The 17,584-nt window shown below is 45.9% G+C and overlaps 1 protein-coding gene across 1 annotated transcript; it reads right to left on the bottom strand.

Moving 5' to 3' along the window:
- Positions 1-737: 737 nt before the first annotated feature.
- LOC149856542 (BPI fold-containing family B member 4-like) lies at positions 738-16,395 on the bottom strand. Its single transcript, XM_090020711.1, has 10 exons — positions 16,353-16,395; positions 15,839-15,930; positions 9,878-10,045; positions 9,160-9,201; positions 6,777-6,932; positions 5,910-5,977; positions 4,116-4,158; positions 2,326-2,389; positions 1,452-1,528; positions 738-1,024 (listed from the first exon to the last, which is right to left on the bottom strand). Exons 1-10 carry the CDS (start codon positions 16,357-16,359, stop codon positions 1,001-1,003), a joined length of 741 nt encoding a protein of 246 aa, XP_089876837.1. The 5' UTR covers positions 16,360-16,395; the 3' UTR covers positions 738-1,000.
- Positions 16,396-17,584: the final 1,189 nt, after the last annotated feature.

Below are 17,584 nucleotides of genomic sequence, written 5' to 3'. Positions count from 1 at the left end.
AGGACCAGCTAATGGCTGCATGAAGCCTCTCAGAAAGGAGCTGGGGTAAGCTGAGTGGGGGGCAACCAGGCCAGCTGCCCCAGGCAATGTCCTTCAGGGAGGAAGGATGCAAAAATAAGAAGCTGGTCTCAGTGCCTCAGCAGCTGGCACTGCCCCATGTGCTGTGGCTGCCCAGAGTGCAGTGTTGCCCTGCTACACCTCTAATAGTTCCTAATGAACTGGTATCTACATCCAAACTGGTGTCTCAGCAGAGGGAGGCAGGACTAAGGGGTGAAGGCCCACACTGTGTCTCTGCCCCTGCAGCTCCAGATTGATGAATCACTCTTGTTTCTACTGACTTTAGTCTGGCTATAGAGGTAACCATTCACAAATGAAAATGGGTCTTAACCTTGATCCCAGCTTGAACATCCCAGATAAAGATCTGTACCTTCTCTCTGTAGTAACCCAAAACCCTAAAGCACCACTCAATAGAAGGAGTTGGAAATCCAGACCAGAATTATCTGATTCAAACCCATCCATCTTTGTCAGTAAAACAGCTCTTTGAACTTTTCTTCCTCCAAGGCTCTTGGACCAGTGTGATCTCCATATTTAATTTTATTGGATTTTCTGGTTTTGCCCTAGTGAGATAACCATGGGTTTTAGGTAAGGTGCCCGAAGCAGGGAGGTTTTTCATAAACACGGTGACATCACACGGGAGAGTAAAAGACCTTCTCATGCTTAGGCACATCCCTCCCCTGCCCACAGGGGCCTCACTCAGGGCAGATGGGTTATAGGTGACTTATTAGAAGTGGTACATGAAATGTGGTCTCCGTAGAAGTGAGCTCTCAGGCCTCCTATCTTCTATGTATTAAAACCTGCAAGGCGATGAATGGATGAGATTAATGTAGAGAACTGGAAAAATCCCGTGTAATGGTTTGGAACATGTCACTCTTGGTGTTCTCCTTCTGGTGGTCAGGCTGTGACTGCTCAGCTTTCTTGAGAGTAGTGCTCGCTTTGTCAATCACATTGAAATCACAAGGCCACCCTAATGGAAAGGACAACATATGGCATTCATATAATTTATCCTCTTGAGTTCAAAGTAACTCCCTGCCTTCTGCATGGGGGCTCCCAAAACCAAGGCCCTCAAAATCAGGGACCACTTTGGAAAATGTTGACATAGGAGTTGAACTTGACTCTTGTACCATGATCCAAGGCAGTGTGATGGGTAGCGTACTAGACATAAAGCTACTATTCAGGCTGCCATCAGCAGCACGTGGCAGCTCTCAATAGCAGGAGCAGCCAAACCATTCCCACCTACTCCAAGCTGCAGTGGACAGTTCCTAATAATCACCTGCAGTAGCCTCCCTCATCCCTCCCTTCACCTGACATAGCAGCCTGGCTATCTCCCCACTATGTCCCCATCCCTCTCCCTCCTGGAAGTGAAGGCTCATGCCCCTAGGTCCTCATCATACCTGGTAAATGGCAGTGCTGACCTTGCTCCACTGTGTGTTTAGCACAGAAGGGAGAATGATCCCTGCACTGAGCATATCTAGAGAAGACAAATGCCATCATCAGCCTGTAACCTGTACTTTCAGAAGCAGCTCTCATTCATGCCAGTAACTCATTCATGACCCATGTGTGAGAGGCCTTTGCCTGCTACTGTCTCTCTAAGGAGAGGTCAAGGAGAAGGAATGATGAAACTCAACCAAAATCCTGTATCCAACTATCCCAGCATTCTGGGGTAGCCAAAAGCTGTTCTAGCCTGAGCACAGCAGTTTGGGTCCAGCTGCTTATATTAGCCCACATTGATTGACTCCATTTGCAGCTGGCAGTGGCTGGCCCCTTTTCATCTGCCTCAGTAGAGAATGGGCTGTGGAACTACCTCTCCAGGAAAGGGACATGACACACTGTCAAGGGAGCAAGAATGGTCATTGCCATCCAAAGGAAAGAAGGGCGACTTGGTGGCTGAGGGCTGGAGGCCTGCATTTAATTTCTTCTTTGCCACAGACATCCGGTGTGATGTTGGACCCGTCATTTAATCAACCTCATTCCTCATTTGGATAATGGAGCAGGGACCTGCTGACATCCCTGGAGAATCATAAGGCTACAACCATGAGCAAGAGGCAAGAAAATTGTCCATGCTTGTCAGAGGCATTTCAGTCCACAGGGCATTTTGTCTTGCTTCTTTCATGACTTTAGAAAACATTCACTTCAAATGCCTCTACTGCTTTAGGTCCCTGTTGCCCTTTCAGCAGGTGTCATCGGGGTCATGCTGGCTCCCCACATCCACCAGCCACCAGTCTACTCAGAATGCTATGAGCTCCCACTATATCTCTCTGCTCTTACCATTCATGGTTGGCAGGAACCTATCCTGGAGAAGGTCCTTGATCCATCTATGGAAGGTCTGGGCCTGGAACAGAAGGAGGGAATTCAGCAAGTGCCTCTGTCACCACAGATCAGCCTGAGCTGACATCTAGACACCCGCAAAACTTGTGGGGGTAGAGAGCTGTGTGGTGCTTAGATCCCATCTTTGAAAGCTGCAGTGATAGTCTCATGTCATAGTATACAGCAGAGCCAGGATGTTAGCCCCTCCCAGACCCTGGATTATGCACATCTACATGTGCATTAACGCGCCATGGTTAGTGCGCATTTAGTTTAGTGCCTGTAATTGCAGGCACTAAACTAAATGTGCAGTAAACAGCACTATTGTGCAGTAATGCCAGTGCACACTTTTAAGTGGCACTAATGCGCAGTAGACTAATTCTACTGTGCATTAGCTCAATAGCACAGCTTTTGCCATGATGTGCTAATGAACAATAGAATTAGTCTACTGTACATTTAATGTATTGTGTAGATGCCCACAGTGGGGATAAAAGGAGCTGTCTGTTACAAGAGGCAACACCATTTGGTGGTGAGAGCACTGAGACAGGGCTCATATGGTCTGACTGCATCTGTGCCACTGGTGCACTTGACCCCTTGGAGTAGTCACTGCCCCATCTGTTCCCATATCCTTCCCTGCCCTTTTTTTGTTTATGGATTCTGTAAGTTCTGCAGGACAGTGTCTGCCATTGCCTATGTGGCTTTGTAGTGCCAGGCACAGAGGGTCCCAGGCTCAGCACCTCTGCCATACAACCAAATAAAGACATTTCATAAGAGGAATTTAAAAATACTTCCATGAGAAGAAAGAGTGCAAAAGCAAAGAACAACCCTGACCTGAACCCCAGAATGGAAGAGACAGGAACACAGGGCTGGAAGGGACAAAGTGAGCATCAGATTCAGTCCCTTGAGATCACAGGCTCCATGCAATTGATATTTAGCTCAAAACAGCCCTCAAGAGCAACCACTCCCACCCCTCACACATGCCCCCTTCATGGTCACAAAGTGTTCCCAACACCCTACACCACCTTGGGATCTTTAGGATAAACAGAGAAAATCCAAAAAAAACAAAAAGTGTGCCACAGAAAGACAACAAAAGAGTCACAGGGCACAACCAACATCTTGAGCCCCTGCAATGGCAAGAAATTAGATAGGTAAAATATGCTTCTATGATCCTAGGAACTGGACCGTGCCCCACCCTGTGAATGAAGGCAAAACACCCCCAGTAGATCCTGCCAATCTGACCTGAGGGAAAATGCCTTCCTGACCACCTGGTATTAGGAAGGACATAGTAGGAGCAACACATGGCATGAGCAAGACACACCAGCCCAAGACCAGAGAGGTTTTTAAATACTACTGGAAGTGCTATTGCTTCCAAGCCATTCTCAGTCTCCCACCTGTAGCAGTGATGGGCAACCAGAGCTTCAGAGGAAGGAGAAACAAAACCAAAATACAACAAACCCCAGCAGCCAAATAATTCTTCCTAGCTCTTGCAGGTGACCAGCAGGACTCCTGAGGCACTAGATATATACAGCATAATGCAGAGGAACAGGTATTCTAACTATGTTAAAATCTCAGGAGGAAGAAGGATGAGAAAGGGATGGGAACTTAATCCAGGAAGGACTGTCACAAACTCCCTGACAGCCTTCTTTTCTTAGGCCAGCAAACTGTACAATTCAAAACTAACACATCACAAGAGCCAGGAGACCCAAATGTTTCCTTGTAGGATTTTTGAGGCAGGTCTGAAATCTGGAACTTACATTGATGGAGCCAATAGGTGACTTATTCTGGACTATGTTGAAGCTACAGGAAAAATAAAAAGACCCAGCATGTCATATAGTCAGGTGTAAGCTGTCAGGGAGCAGCTGCTTCAGATTCTTACTACTGGGGAAATCAGCTGGGGAGAGGAACAGCTGCTTTCATGCATCACTTCCCCATCACCCTCACCCACCCAGCCATAGCTCAGGCCTAAATATTTCCATCTTTTGGTGCAAGGGTATAACATCTTTAAGATTTTAAATGATACGAGAAAAAAAAGTCCTCCAAGCATGGTATTAGAAAGCCATCTCAGGAGCCAGATACAGCCTGTGACAGGAAGAAGAGAATGAAGGCACCATGGCACATTCTAGGACTGGACCTCACAGTATTTGCATTGGTCACAACCATTAATGGGGATATATGTGAGTGAAGAAATGTTATAGGTAGGACAGGCCATGTTCAGGGAATTGGGTGTTGCATGTCTGTGTGTATTTGGCATTCTGCATGTGTATGGTATTTGTCTAGGGTGAGTAGGCATGGTGAAAGCAGTTACATGGGATGAGCATCTGTGTGTGAATTAGGCACAGCCTATGTGCATGTTAAGTGCATTTGAATCTAGGATGTAGGCATGTGTTTGGGTACATGACACTGGATGTCTTGAGACTTGAAGGGAAATTAAGATTAAGATTTATTTTAAAATGTATCAGTGGTATCTGGACATGTCAGCTGACAAAAAGAAGCTGAAGTTTACATCAGTTCTAATTATCAAGTGAATCGTTAGGGTTGCATCCTGAACAGAAATAACTGGGTCTTTTGATTTACAGGGCTGTAGCCATACTGAATTATACTAGCAAAAGGGGCACTAAGAAAATGCCTTGAAATCACACAGCAAAATTGATCAGGAGGGAGCCAGAAGAACTGATGTGTACCTTTCATGTATCCTGCTTTTGAAAACACTCAAGGTAGTTGTGGCTCCTGTAGCTCAGGTACTGATTGCTATACTGGGACTTGTACAGGAAACATTGCATAACTGTGCCTGCAGTGATCAGGGGTTAAAGGAAAGTGCATTCCCTCCCTTACATCTGCAGTGAGCTGCCCAACACTGGTTTGGTAGCTGAGAGCTGAAAGGATAAAAATACACTGTTGGCCTCTCCTAGCAATGAATTCCTATCCTCCTTCCAGCATGCTGGCTCAGCTGGGCTAGCCTGCATCTGAGGGACTGCAGCAAGGATCCAGCCTGTCCCTACCCATTTGTTTTAGATGGGGAATAATGGGTACATGTGCAGCACTCACAGCCATTGTAGTAGGTGCAGCAGTGTAAGGGTTACCATGATGCCCCCACTCCTCCCTGCAAGGGCATATTCTGTATTATAACCTGGCTCCAATGTAGTAGTGAATTAAACTCCCCCCAGGGCATGATAAAATTATTAGTCATCAAGGAGTTTTAAGATTTCATATTCATAACCATGTAGGTTATGGGCCAACTCAGAGCTGGGCGCAAGGTTAACACTGGCAGCTCCAGTGACTTCCACAGAGCTACACCCATTTGCACCACTTGAGAGTGCGGCTCTGTGATCCTTTTCAGAGATTGCTAAGTACCTTTTGTTGGTAGGATGTGACCTCCTTTGTGTGCAAATCCTCTGAGTTGAGATTTTCAAGGGGGTATATTGGGCATCCAAACTGCCTACATTCCTTTGAAAATCCAGGCCTTGCTACTGACCATTACATTCCCAGTTTCTGCTGTGGCACTAGCATGAACTCACTGAAGCTGGGGCAGAACCTGGTTTGATAAATACCTGTCCTGGGATAAAGAAATCAGCAGCGTGCCATTAACAAGAGAAAACTGGATCCCGGAGACAACAGCCTGAAATCACAATTAAAAGGGTCGGTGACAAAGGTTAACATTGCAATGGTTCAGCTCAAACTGGAGCAGACCTCTTTCCTCCTTGAAGCCTGTCGTGGCAGGGGAGAAAGCAGGGATACTAGAAAGCACATAATTTTGTTCCTGGTGGCTGTGTTTTTGGTGTTATGGGCACACTGGTCTTCAATAAAGTGTTTATTGATAGGCAGGTGGGCTGTGGGTACAACAGAGATGGCTTCAGTACATTAATTTTCCACTCATCTCTGTTGCTACAGAGATCCTCACAGTCATGGAGTGAAATGGAATATGGCCACTGATTGTCCTGCCCTTGCTGGCCTCAGTAGGGATATCTTGCCCTAAGGTACTTTTTTCTCCTGAGATGGGTTATGTAGGCAGCTGTTCCCAGTGCCCCAGTCTACTGCTGCCACATCACAGTACAGGTGAGCTGAGAACAATCATGTCCCCAGAGGCATGTTGCAGATTTGAGTCTTTCTGGAACTTGCAAAGCAGAGAATATGGAGGCTATAGGCTGAGGATTAATTTCCAGAGCACTGAGGGAAATCACAAAACGGTCCCAAGGGCTGCTGCACCAGCTGCACAATGTGCTAGGATATATTTAGTTGAAAGCCAAGAGAGATACAGAAAATGACAACCTTTGGGTAGGAAATCACTCAGCATTTACAGCCAGTAAGTAAATACTCTGGATAGTGGAAAATTCCCCACTTTCCACCCTCAAAAGAAGCTTGACAGAACTCCAATATTGTTGATGGGTGGCCTGTAGATGTCTTATGTCAATACTTACAACTTCCACATGTAGAACAAGTTGTCTGGGTGCTAAGATCTTAATGGACAGAGTTTGCTGCACCTTGGGGCTCTGTTTCTCAAGAGAAACCAGTGGGGAGTTCACACCCTTAATTTTTACCACAAGTGGCTTAGAAGTTCGGAAGAGCTCAGAAAGCTGGAAGGAGAGGCACAAATACAGTTGGGTAGTCAAGATATATTAACACGTATCACAGATTTCATACTGCAGTAACCGAGATAGGTATTGCTGTTGGCCATCCCTACGGACCATCTCAAAACCATATCAGAGCCTGTTCTTCCACCAATGGCTTTAATTCTGGAATGCTCTCTGCCTTCTCACAACCGGATTTTCAAGAGAATTCAGCACATGGAGTACTGCGGTTCTCTGAAAATCTAGTCCTAGTAACAACTGATAACCCAGATCTTGTTACTCAAGCTATAGCAGCTTTTGGAAGGTATTGTTTTTCCATATAAAGAGCAGAGAGTGAAGGGAAGGCTATTAGGTGGCAGTTGTGTGTAGTTGTTCAGTCCCACTTGGATGTTGCATGTGGTCTCAATGACAGTCTCTCTCAGTCATTTGTTGCTACATTGGCTGACAAATGAAGAAGTTTTACAGTGAGCATTGTTGTGTTGTGTAGGCATTGTGTTGAATCTGGACTTTCAAAGAATATTTCTTTAAGTTAGAAATGCCACATATCTTCCCTGTCTTAATGACAAAACATTGTCTAAATTCTGCCTTTATCTCCATGGGGTTTCAGCAGGTGTGACCAAGTGAAGAGCAAAAGCTGTTAGAGGCCTAAAAAAGGTTGATCTTGGTGCAGTTCTTAAGGCCTGTTTCTTCCTAAAGTTCTGAACTTCACAGTTAGTTTATTATTGTTATTTGTTAGGGATGTTTGAAATACAGGAAATATTCCACAAAACTATAAATCAGGATTTTGAATCAATGTTTTCAACCACTTCTCCAGCTGCTTGGATAATACAGATGGATATTTTGCAAACAAAATTCTTGTTTTTTTCATCCAGAAAAAAATTGACCAAGTTGTTTGCTTTGGACATTTTAATTGTAGCTGAAGAAAGGCCAGGCCACATTAATCTTTGCTGAAGAAGACCTTAGATGTGACTGAGAGCCCCATTTTGGACTCAAAAAACCTAGAAGTTTTGAAGAATATTTAGGTTTTTGGATACTTCTTCCAGCAGAATTCAAATTGCAAGGGCCAGATTGTCATACAAAAGCAACTATAAAACTCCAAGGTCATTTATGCATCTCTTTTATTAATGCATTTAAAAAGACTGTGGGCACATCTATATGAGATGCTTTACTGTGCATTAGACTAATCTAATACCCAGTAAAGTATCACCATCTACACGTGTGTGGGACTTATTGCACATTAAATTAGTCTAATGTTCTGTTTGCCAATACCAACACATACAGGTAATAAATAAATGGTGCATTAGTTAATGCACCATAGTGCATGTGTAGACACTGGCCATGTCTGCAGGAGTGGTGGACTGCGCAGTTGTTACTGCACAGTCATTTAGTACTTGCATAAGCAAGGACTAAATGTGCAGTAACCGGTGTTACTGAACAGTACCATCACTGCATGTTTTTTCCCCCGATGCTACTATGCAGTAGCAGCAAACTCATTACTACTGCGCAGTATCATTTTTACACAGTTAGTGCTCAACAATGCTACTGCATGGTAGCAATGAGCTCATTGCTACTGTGCCATAGCAACTCATGTAGACATGCCCACTAACAATTTACTCCTGGTCAGCTCAGGCAGCAGGGGACCCACTCCTGGCTGGCTAAGCCCCGATGCAGGAGCAGCTGTCCTGATCCTGATCCCTATGTGGTCAGGAGAGCTGTGCCAGCTACTGGGGCAAGACAGATGCCCCTGCAGCCAATACAGTTCTCCCCACCTGGTGGAGATTGGCACCAGCCCCTGGGCCCCCTGCCAATGCTGCAGCTGGCACCCAGGGAAGCCTAAAGCTCCCCCTGGCTGCTGCAGGGGGGCAAAGCAGGGCAGGAACAGCCCGGGATTGAGCTGCTCCTGTCAGGCACAATTTACTTCTGACAGGGGTGCGCATGTAGATATGCATTCAGGAGCACATTAATGAGCCTGAATTTTCTGACCAGAAAATTCTGGCACATTAACTGCATGTGTAGATGTGCCCTGTGGATACAATCACAACAGTTGTGTCCCAGTGCTAGAAGTATGTGCCTTCCTGAATGCCTCACCTTGAAAGTTTTGTACCCAGCCAGGAAGAAACTGTAGCAGTGAAATGACTCGTTAGGGTCTGTTCATAGGGAGCATAGGTCTAAACATACAAGGTTCAATGCTTAACCATTTCCATGGAGAAGTTTAAGAGTGAAATTCACTAACCTCAGGAATCAGACCTGCCAGGTTCAACATCATTAGCTGGTTCTAATGAAGGAAAGACAGTGTCAGTCAGCTGGAGGCATCTGTTTCTACTCTAGAATGTTTACAAACATTGTGTCCATGAAAATAACTGTCCCTTCTCAGCCACATTCTTTAATTATCAGAAGGGAGGAAAGGATGTACTGGGTCACTATGTACTCATCTGCAGCAAGTACAAGTTCTACGTGACACAGGCCCTTGGCCATCCCATCAAGGAACTCTGAAGGATTTGCAGCCTCTCCTCATTGGGCAGGATGGCCCATACTGCACCTCTGCCTCTTCCTAGCAGGCCCCTAAAAGATACGTTGTGGGATCACAGCTGTGTGTTTGAGAAGCAAACAGGGTTCAGGTTACAACTAGGCAGGAAAAATTTAGTTCCAACTCAAACATGTTCTCCATATGTTCTTTCAACTTATGGGCAGTCCCCAAGGAGATGGCAACTTCTCATTATACAGCCCCTTGATGGCAATAGAACCACAGGAAAAAAATGATTTGCAGTCAAATGCTACCCCATAGCACACCATGGCCTTTAAGCACAGCATTATGCTGTTCCTTAGGCATGGACTGTATATGCATTAAGACCAGGCAAGCCCACAGGTGTCTGTGCCTGCCCTCTATAGAAGCACAGTCATTTTTTAAATTTTTTTTTATAGACATACATGTGATGTTACCACCATCTTACCCCTCCTTGGTTTGTGACGTTGACACTGGCAGCACCAGTCAGAACAGCTATACCATTGCTGATGAAGTCCTTGCTTAGGGCTAGCTGGAAGTTGGTACTGGGCAGTGGAGTGACACTGAAGGGCAGAGAGCTGGAGGGAGCTCCAGGCAGGAATGCTTGAAATGAAGCCTGTTGGATTGAAGGAAAAGCAAAGAAGCTCCATGAAACCCTCTGAGGAGTGACTTAACCTGGAAATTTACTGGTTTTAATATCAATTAGTAGGCAGCACTGTTGCCTTCTCATGATCCATAACTCACACCCACAGGAAGCTAGAGCCAATTAGCAATGCTTCTCAGCCAAGCTCATTAGGTGGAGTCCCCAGCTGAGGGAGGGGTCTACAAGGGGGCATCTTTCAGAAACCTCACACAGGATGTAAAAAACAGGTTGAACACTGTTGGGAGCATCAGCTCCTGGTACCCTCATGGTACTCATGTTTAGGGACCATGGTCCCCTTCAGCCCATGACCTCTTCTCAGTGGACAATCCCTCTCTAATGAATGCCTATGTTCTTCCCCTTTTCTAGACACATCATTCTACCTCCAGGTGCCACACTTTTTCTGCATGCACAAGACTCACACACACTGACAATACCACACTCTCCCTCAGCCGTGTATGTTTCTTTTCACATCCTTGATATAAGACTTACCCCTTTGCTCACAAGTGTTACCTGGAGGTAAAGAGGCTGCTTTTGACATTTTAAAGCACCCAAGTTGTGCAAAACTCCTGGCCATTTCACCCAAAAGGCTCATGGCAAATCAAGATTCCCAAGGTCCAAAGCCACAATTATCTTTGCAGCCAGTGGGGAAAGCAAATGAGGGACTAAGCCTCGCAATTCTGGGCTCAGAGAAGGTAGAAGAATCAATATTTTATCTATGGTGGTAATTGGTAAGTACCTTACTGTCATTATGGCACCACTTATCCTTTACTATGTAGGGATATGCCTGGTAATATCAGCTGTTGCCACAGTTCCTAACCTGCCATGGTCATTTATCAAAGGAAAGAATCCAGTCTGTCATCTTCATACTGACAGACTATCTTGCTCTATGTGTGAGATAGATCAGATGGTTTGGGGAGTGTAGACAGAAATGGCTGAAATGGCAAAGGTTCTGTATTTATAAGAAAAGCAGCCAGTTCAAACACAGCACAGTTTGGCATAGATTTGAAACTGACTACTCAGGATCAGACACCACAGCTGCGCAGATGGGCCATGGTGCAGAATACCAATTTGCCTTCACACTCTTTTCTGCTGTGTACAGATACTTACCTTGCACTCATCACTGTGCTGCCTGAGGCCTTTGATGGTATGGGCAGCTCCTTATTACACAAGTGATGGATTTATATAACACAAGTTACTTATAATAGAGTATCACATTACAGTCCAGAGGTAGTTAATCTGTGGCACAGGTACTACAAGTGGCATGGGCATCCTCTGTGTGTGATGCACAGATGATCAGGGACGGGACAGGCTGCACAGCAGCATCTAGGGCAGGGGAAAGGGATCAAATTAAGGAGGGTACAGGGCTAATTTGTGGCACACCTGCCAAAAAGGTTAGCTCCCATCATTATAGTGACAGCAGATTCCCCCTGAGATGATTTTAGCATCAACAGCCTTCCTGCCTGGAAGGCTGTTTATGGACACAGACTTAAAATGCAAACCTACTTGACTAAAATGGGGGTGATAGAGTGGACAAGGCAAGAAGGAGAAGTTCCAAAGGCATGTGTTTGAGCCTGACTTGGACTTGTGCCAAAGGATGCCTCCAGTCATAGACTGTAAGGCTGGAAGGGACCTCGGAAGATCATCAAGTCCAGCCCCCTGCACCAAGCAGGAAAGATAACTGAGGGTCAAGTGACCCCAGCAAGGTGACTGTCTAGTTTCCTCTTGAAGATTTGCAGGGTAAGTGATTGCACCACCTCTGGATGGAGCTTATTCCACAGTCTGGACACTCTGACCGTGAAGAGGTTTTTCCAAATGTTGAGCCTGAGTTGATCTTCCAGGAATTTGCAACCATTAGTGGTGATGCGTAGGAGGTGCATGGGGGTGCACGTGCGCCCCTTGACAGTGCTGGTACACACCCTGACCGGCTGCGCTCCCCACTTAGGCGATGGGTGAGGGGGGCAGGTGGGAGCACTGGTGCCCCCCTGTGAGCACCGGCCAGGGAGTGCAAGCACCTGATGTAAGCTGTGGCCACTTCCGGAAGTGCCAAGGCCATTTTTGGGAGCAGCATGGCTGCTTGCTGGTCGGTAAGTGTTGCTGCAGGGGGATCCTCCCAGTCGGCAAGATTGGCAGCAGGGGGCAGGGGGACACCCCCCTCCAGTCACTGACTGGTCGCGGGGAGGGGGCACATACCCCCCTTGGCTAAGGTGACATCAGTTGCCCAAGGTGGCCATTACTCCTGGTTTTCTCCTCAGGTGCCCTGGTGAACAGTTACTCACAGAGCCCTTGATGTACTCCCCTAGAGTAGTGGTAAGCTGCTATCAGGTCCTCTCTCAGCCTTCTTTTCCTCAGGCTGAAGAGTCCCAGATCCCTCAGCCTTTCTTTTTATGGCTTGCCTTTTAAGAGTCTGATCCTAAGGGTGGCTCTTCTTTGGACTCTCTCAAACTTGCCCACGTCCTTGTTAAAGCGTGGTGCCCAGAACTGGGCGCAGTCCTCCAGCTGTGGTCTCACCAGTGCTGAGTAGAGTGGAAGAATCACCTCCTTGGTTTCTGGAGATGCATCGATTGAAGCATGCCGGAGTTATTTGCCCTACTAGCTGCAGCTTTGCACTGCTGGCTCATATTCATACTGTGGTCAATTGTTACCCCCAGGTCCTTTTCATTTGTGGTGCTAGTCAGTTTGGTGCCGACAAGCCAATAGATGTGTCAGAGGTTGCTTGTCCCAAGGTGGAGTACTTTACATTTCTCAGTGTTGAGCTTCATCAGGTTCCAATCCACCCAACTTGCTAGCCTGTCTAGGTCTGCTTGTAACTGTAGACTATTTTCAAGCATGACCATGCTTCCCCATAACTTGGTGTTGTATGTAAACTTGGCCAGTGAGCTCTTCACCCCCACATGCAAATCATTAATAAAGATAATGAAGTACTGGACCAAGCACTGACCCCTGCAGGACACCACTGCCCACTTCTCACCAGCATGTCACAGACCCGTTCACTACGACTCTCTGGGTTCTGTCCTGCAGCCAGTTTCTCACTCAACTGACTATCTAGGAATTAAGTCCACAATCCTCCAATTTTCTTGTGAGGACATCGTGGGATACTAGATCAAAGGCCTTTTGTAAGTCTAGGTATACAATGTCCACATGTTCTCTTGTGTCCAGGCAGCAAGTTACCTGGTCATAGAAGGAGATGAGGTTGGTAAGGCAAGACTTGCCTGCGATGAAGCCATGCTAGCTGTCATTCAGAATCTTACCTTCTGCAAGCTCATTGCAGATAGACTCCTTGATGAACTTTTCTAGGACTTTACCTAGGATGGAAGTTAGGCTGACTGCCCTATAACTATCCAGGTCTTCCCTCCTGCCCCTCTTGTGGATGGGGACAACATTGGCCTCTTCCAGTCCTCAGGGACTTCTCCAGAGCCCCACAAGTTGCAGAAGAGTTTCACCAGGGGTTCCACAATGACTTCAGCCTTGTTACCTCTCAGCTCCATGTTCTTGGGGAACCCTGGCACAAGACGCAGCCTGTCTGACTTGGAAAGAATTTTCCCCTTCTCTACCTGAACAAGAACTGATTACAAAAGACAATGAAGATGCAGTGGGAGACGCACCTAAAGCCCTCCAGATAAGGGTGAGGAGAGTGAAACAACTGCCCTAGGTCTCATTTGCATCCGAAATGGAACCAGATGACCATTCATTTACATGGGAGAGGCAGAACAGAAAGCCCAAAGCAAAGACCACAGTGAATTCTGGGATCAGAGAAGCAGGGGAGTGCTGCATGATGGGGAATCTGTGCTCCAAATGCTAATCAACCCACATTTACACACACCCAGCTCAGCATGTATCAGACCAATTCTAATCTGGATTTACAAAGGACTTTTTCTATTTCCCCCTCACACACACACCCCTCATCTAACCAGAACTAAGCAGAAGTAAAGTTTAATAGGCATCTTGGGCCATACATTCCCCGGTCTGACTATGGGAGGACTATTTAAACTTGATTGACTAAAACTCAGTTGCTGGGTTAGGGAATGATGAGGCAAAAGAAGCCGAGTCAGAAGTGGTATGGGCAATATTTGAACAATGGCCAAGGATTCACCACAGCATCCAGCCCGTTGGAGCCCTGACCACAAATGCTGTAATACTTTTCCTGGAATGACTGGTGGAAGTCCTCCCCACAAAGTTTATGAACACTCCAATAATTCCCTTAAGCCTGTTAAAAAACTACAGTAAGGTCTGGAAAAGTCATACTAAACTGAGGCCTATTCACAACAGGTAAAAATACAAAAACTTGACACTGCAAGCTATCCGTTGTTTCTGAAGAAACAATGAGGTATCCCATCCAGTATATCTGCTATCCATAAGAATTTCAAGCTGGCTCCTAAGTGTCCGGTTACTCCTTAACCTTATGTTTTCCTGGTTATTGATCAGTTTCTTGAGATGTTCCAAATCAGATAACCCCTTGTCAATAGAAAAGACAATTATTTACACAATTCAACAAATGCTTTGAAGAAGCTGAACTGAGGGAATAAAAATCTTTAAAAGCAGCAACTTGTGTGCTTCAAGAGAAATCTCTCTGACACCATCCACTGTTGTTTCCGAGAAGCTGGAAAAAACAGATTGTTTCCCTTCAAGGATTGTGCTAAGAACTTTACCTATCAGCACTGGAACCCGAGTGTCTTGGACTGGTGAGTTCCCAGCTCTCGCTCTCTCTTTCTCTTCCCTCTAGGCATAGATTTCTGAACCTGGATTGTATTAGTTAAGCTTGAGATAAGTTTCCCCAAATACTTACTGAAACCAGGGTAGTACTGTAATTGTTTTCCTTTGCATATCTATTATTACTAGCACCATTATACATTTCATATATTTAGCAATAAATAACTTTTATAGTCAAACTGGTAATAACTGGGTGTATGTTTCCTCCTCTACTTCTCCTTCCCCACTCGCTCTGCAGCAACGCCTCTTTTACTTAAGCTAAAGATCCCTGTGAAGCCCAGAAATACGTGGGGTCTGCTCATCAAGAGGCTACCACTACTAGGACAGTTAAGGCAAAAGATTGAGACATCCTGAGTTTGAAACACGTAAGGGGATCAGCTTGTACAGGCTGATTGACCCAGTTTGGCTCAGACATGCCCTAATCAACTGAATGCTGGCCCACGAGGGTGTCAGCTGGACACCCAGCTGGATTCAGAGGTATTCTGTTTACCTGTGTTCTTGTGTCTGACTGCAGTTTATTGTTACCTTAATGAACTGATTCCTGGCATATGAGGGTGTCAGCCTGTCCATGCTGATCAACCCAGCCAGCTCAGGCATGTCACATTAATTTGTGTGTGTATGACTGATTTGGTGACTAGAGGAACCCACCCCACTGAAACCAAGTCCTGCAAGATAGCTCCATTGGGGGCAAGGACTTGCAGAAGGGACAGATACAGCTCTGTATAGAAACACCAGTACACAAGCAGAACACCAATTCTAGGTAATTTGTCCAGTCAGGAACCAGGGAGCCACAAAATAAACAAAATAAAACTGGTGCTAATTTAGTTCCAGGAACAAAGGGACTTGGGACATGCTTTCCAACAAGCATCGCAGAGCATGGGCTGCACTCAAAGCCTCCTGCTGGACAGACTCAGGCCTGCCACAAGGTGCATTTTTCAAGACTGCAGCAGGGGAGGATGTTTGTCATAGGACTAATCACCAGGGTAGAGAAGAATTAGCAGTTATACAAAACATCCTGCCCTCTGAGGTTCAATAACAGCAGCCAAGAACATCACTTACTTGATAAGGTATTTCAAAGTACCTATCGGTCACATGTGGGGAGCCCAGTAGATTGTACTGGATACTTCCAAATGTTCCAACTGGGACAGCAGCTTCAAAGGAAAAAGAAAGATCATCTACTTAAACACAAGCATTGTACCTGGGGAAATGCAGTGTCCTGAAATCTGACCTGTAACAGGCTATATCTTTATGGCCTTCTCTGAGTTCTCTCAATCAAACACCAAGGATTCTTATCACTAAAGATCCATTTCTTCCTGCTTGGGAGTAGATCTGTCCTGTATTCATGTCTGTGATCTCAGCTTTAACCCTGACTGCTTCGTCTTTAGAGCAGGTGTGAGCCCTTAAAATCATATTCAAGTGATTCATAGGCTCTGCATGGAGCCAGTGCCCAAGGGTGGTATTCACCCAATATGAACCTTTTTATGCTGCAAGAATCAGCCCATGTAGCCAGTTACAAAGCCTAGGGAGGTAGAATCAGAGATCCTCGAGGAGGGGGGCAATAGCTTTAACTCACAAACCATCGTGCTCAGAAATGATGTATTGAGGATGTCAGCAACCAGTCGAATGCACCGGTTAATCTGTAAGAGAGAACACATACCCACGACACAGAGGAGGCCAAGAGGCAGCAAGGGGGAAGGGAACAAGGGGGAATTTACTGATCTGGTACTTTCTTGAACAAAAGATCCCAGATGAGATAATGGACTGACGTGAGTAGAGGGCTCTTCCTGGGGTAGGAAAATACTTTTATTCAATATTTCCAGCACAACAGTGGAGGAGTTGGATTTAGGGCAAAACCCTATTTCAGGCACACTTCCTAATGACACTTGCCCATCCAGCTGCTATCTTTGGCACTTATATACAGTGTGTGATTCCACTCCATGTGTAGCAAGGATGAGTAGGAGCTCATCCTCAGTCAGCTGTGCTCTGGCCAGGCAAATAAGCAACTCTGTACCTGTGTACCTAAACATAAGGCCTATAACAACTCAGGAGGACAGTCTTTGATCATTGGAGAAGTTTCTGCCCCAGTGGGAGCAAGGCTACAGGGTAGACCCTGGAGTCCCCTCCCTTCCTGAGGGCCATTTACCTCACTGAGGTAAACATGCCCTCAAGCTTACTCATATTCTCCTGTCCTCACATTTCTCACTGTTTTGACTTCCCAGGGGACCCCCTTCAAGACGATGGCTAAGGAGGAAGAGTTAACTGATGCCTGAGCTGTGACCTGTTGGTTAGAGCAGTGGTTTTCAACCTTTTTTCATTTGTGGACCCCTAACATTTTCAGAGAGAAGTGTGGACCCCTTTGGAAATTTTGAATGGAGATGTGGACAGCTTTGATTTGTAAATGTAGTTATTCACATACTTTTGATTGATTATAGTAATCTTTTCCGGACTCCTTAGACATAGTTTAACCACTGGGTTCGAGCACTGGAGCACTGTGCTGAGAAGTTAGAGATAATGTAGATTCAAATCTGCTCTGGGTGAGGGGGCCTTGACCCTCCATCTCCTGCTTCCTAAGTAATTGCCCTTGCTCCTGGGCTCAGATGTGGGGGTGACCTCCTTTTCCTGTATTTAATACCTACAAGTAATAGGCTCTTGCCAAACACATTTTCACATCTTGTGTTGCTCAGGGCAGATACACACAGCACTTCTGTATCTGTCTAGCCAAAAGGCAACCTACTGCCCACACTCAGCAGCCATGTGGATGTCTATGCATCTAAACTGCATATGAAGTAAGAGTACAAGCTATGT

Source organism: Crocodylus siamensis, chromosome 10 (assembly GCF_052110815.1).
Source record: "Crocodylus siamensis isolate JL-2025a chromosome 10, ASM5211081v1, whole genome shotgun sequence".
In the NCBI taxonomy this organism is placed as follows: domain Eukaryota; kingdom Metazoa; phylum Chordata; order Crocodylia; family Crocodylidae; genus Crocodylus; species Crocodylus siamensis.
Note: the sequence above shows the minus strand (reverse complement) of the source record. Positions and strands in the feature narration are given on the sequence as shown.

Excerpts from the sequence above, each read along its gene's own strand:
- LOC149856542 (XM_090020711.1), bottom strand. Across the intron at positions 9,202-9,877 it reads ACGTCACAAACCAAGGAGGG|AACCAGCTAATGATGTTGAA; the intron begins GTAAGATGGTGG and ends TTCCTTCATTAG. Across the intron at positions 6,933-9,159 it reads TGGCAGGTCTGATTCCTGAG|CTTTCTGAGCTCTTCCGAAC; the intron begins GTTAGTGAATTT and ends CTCTCCTTCCAG.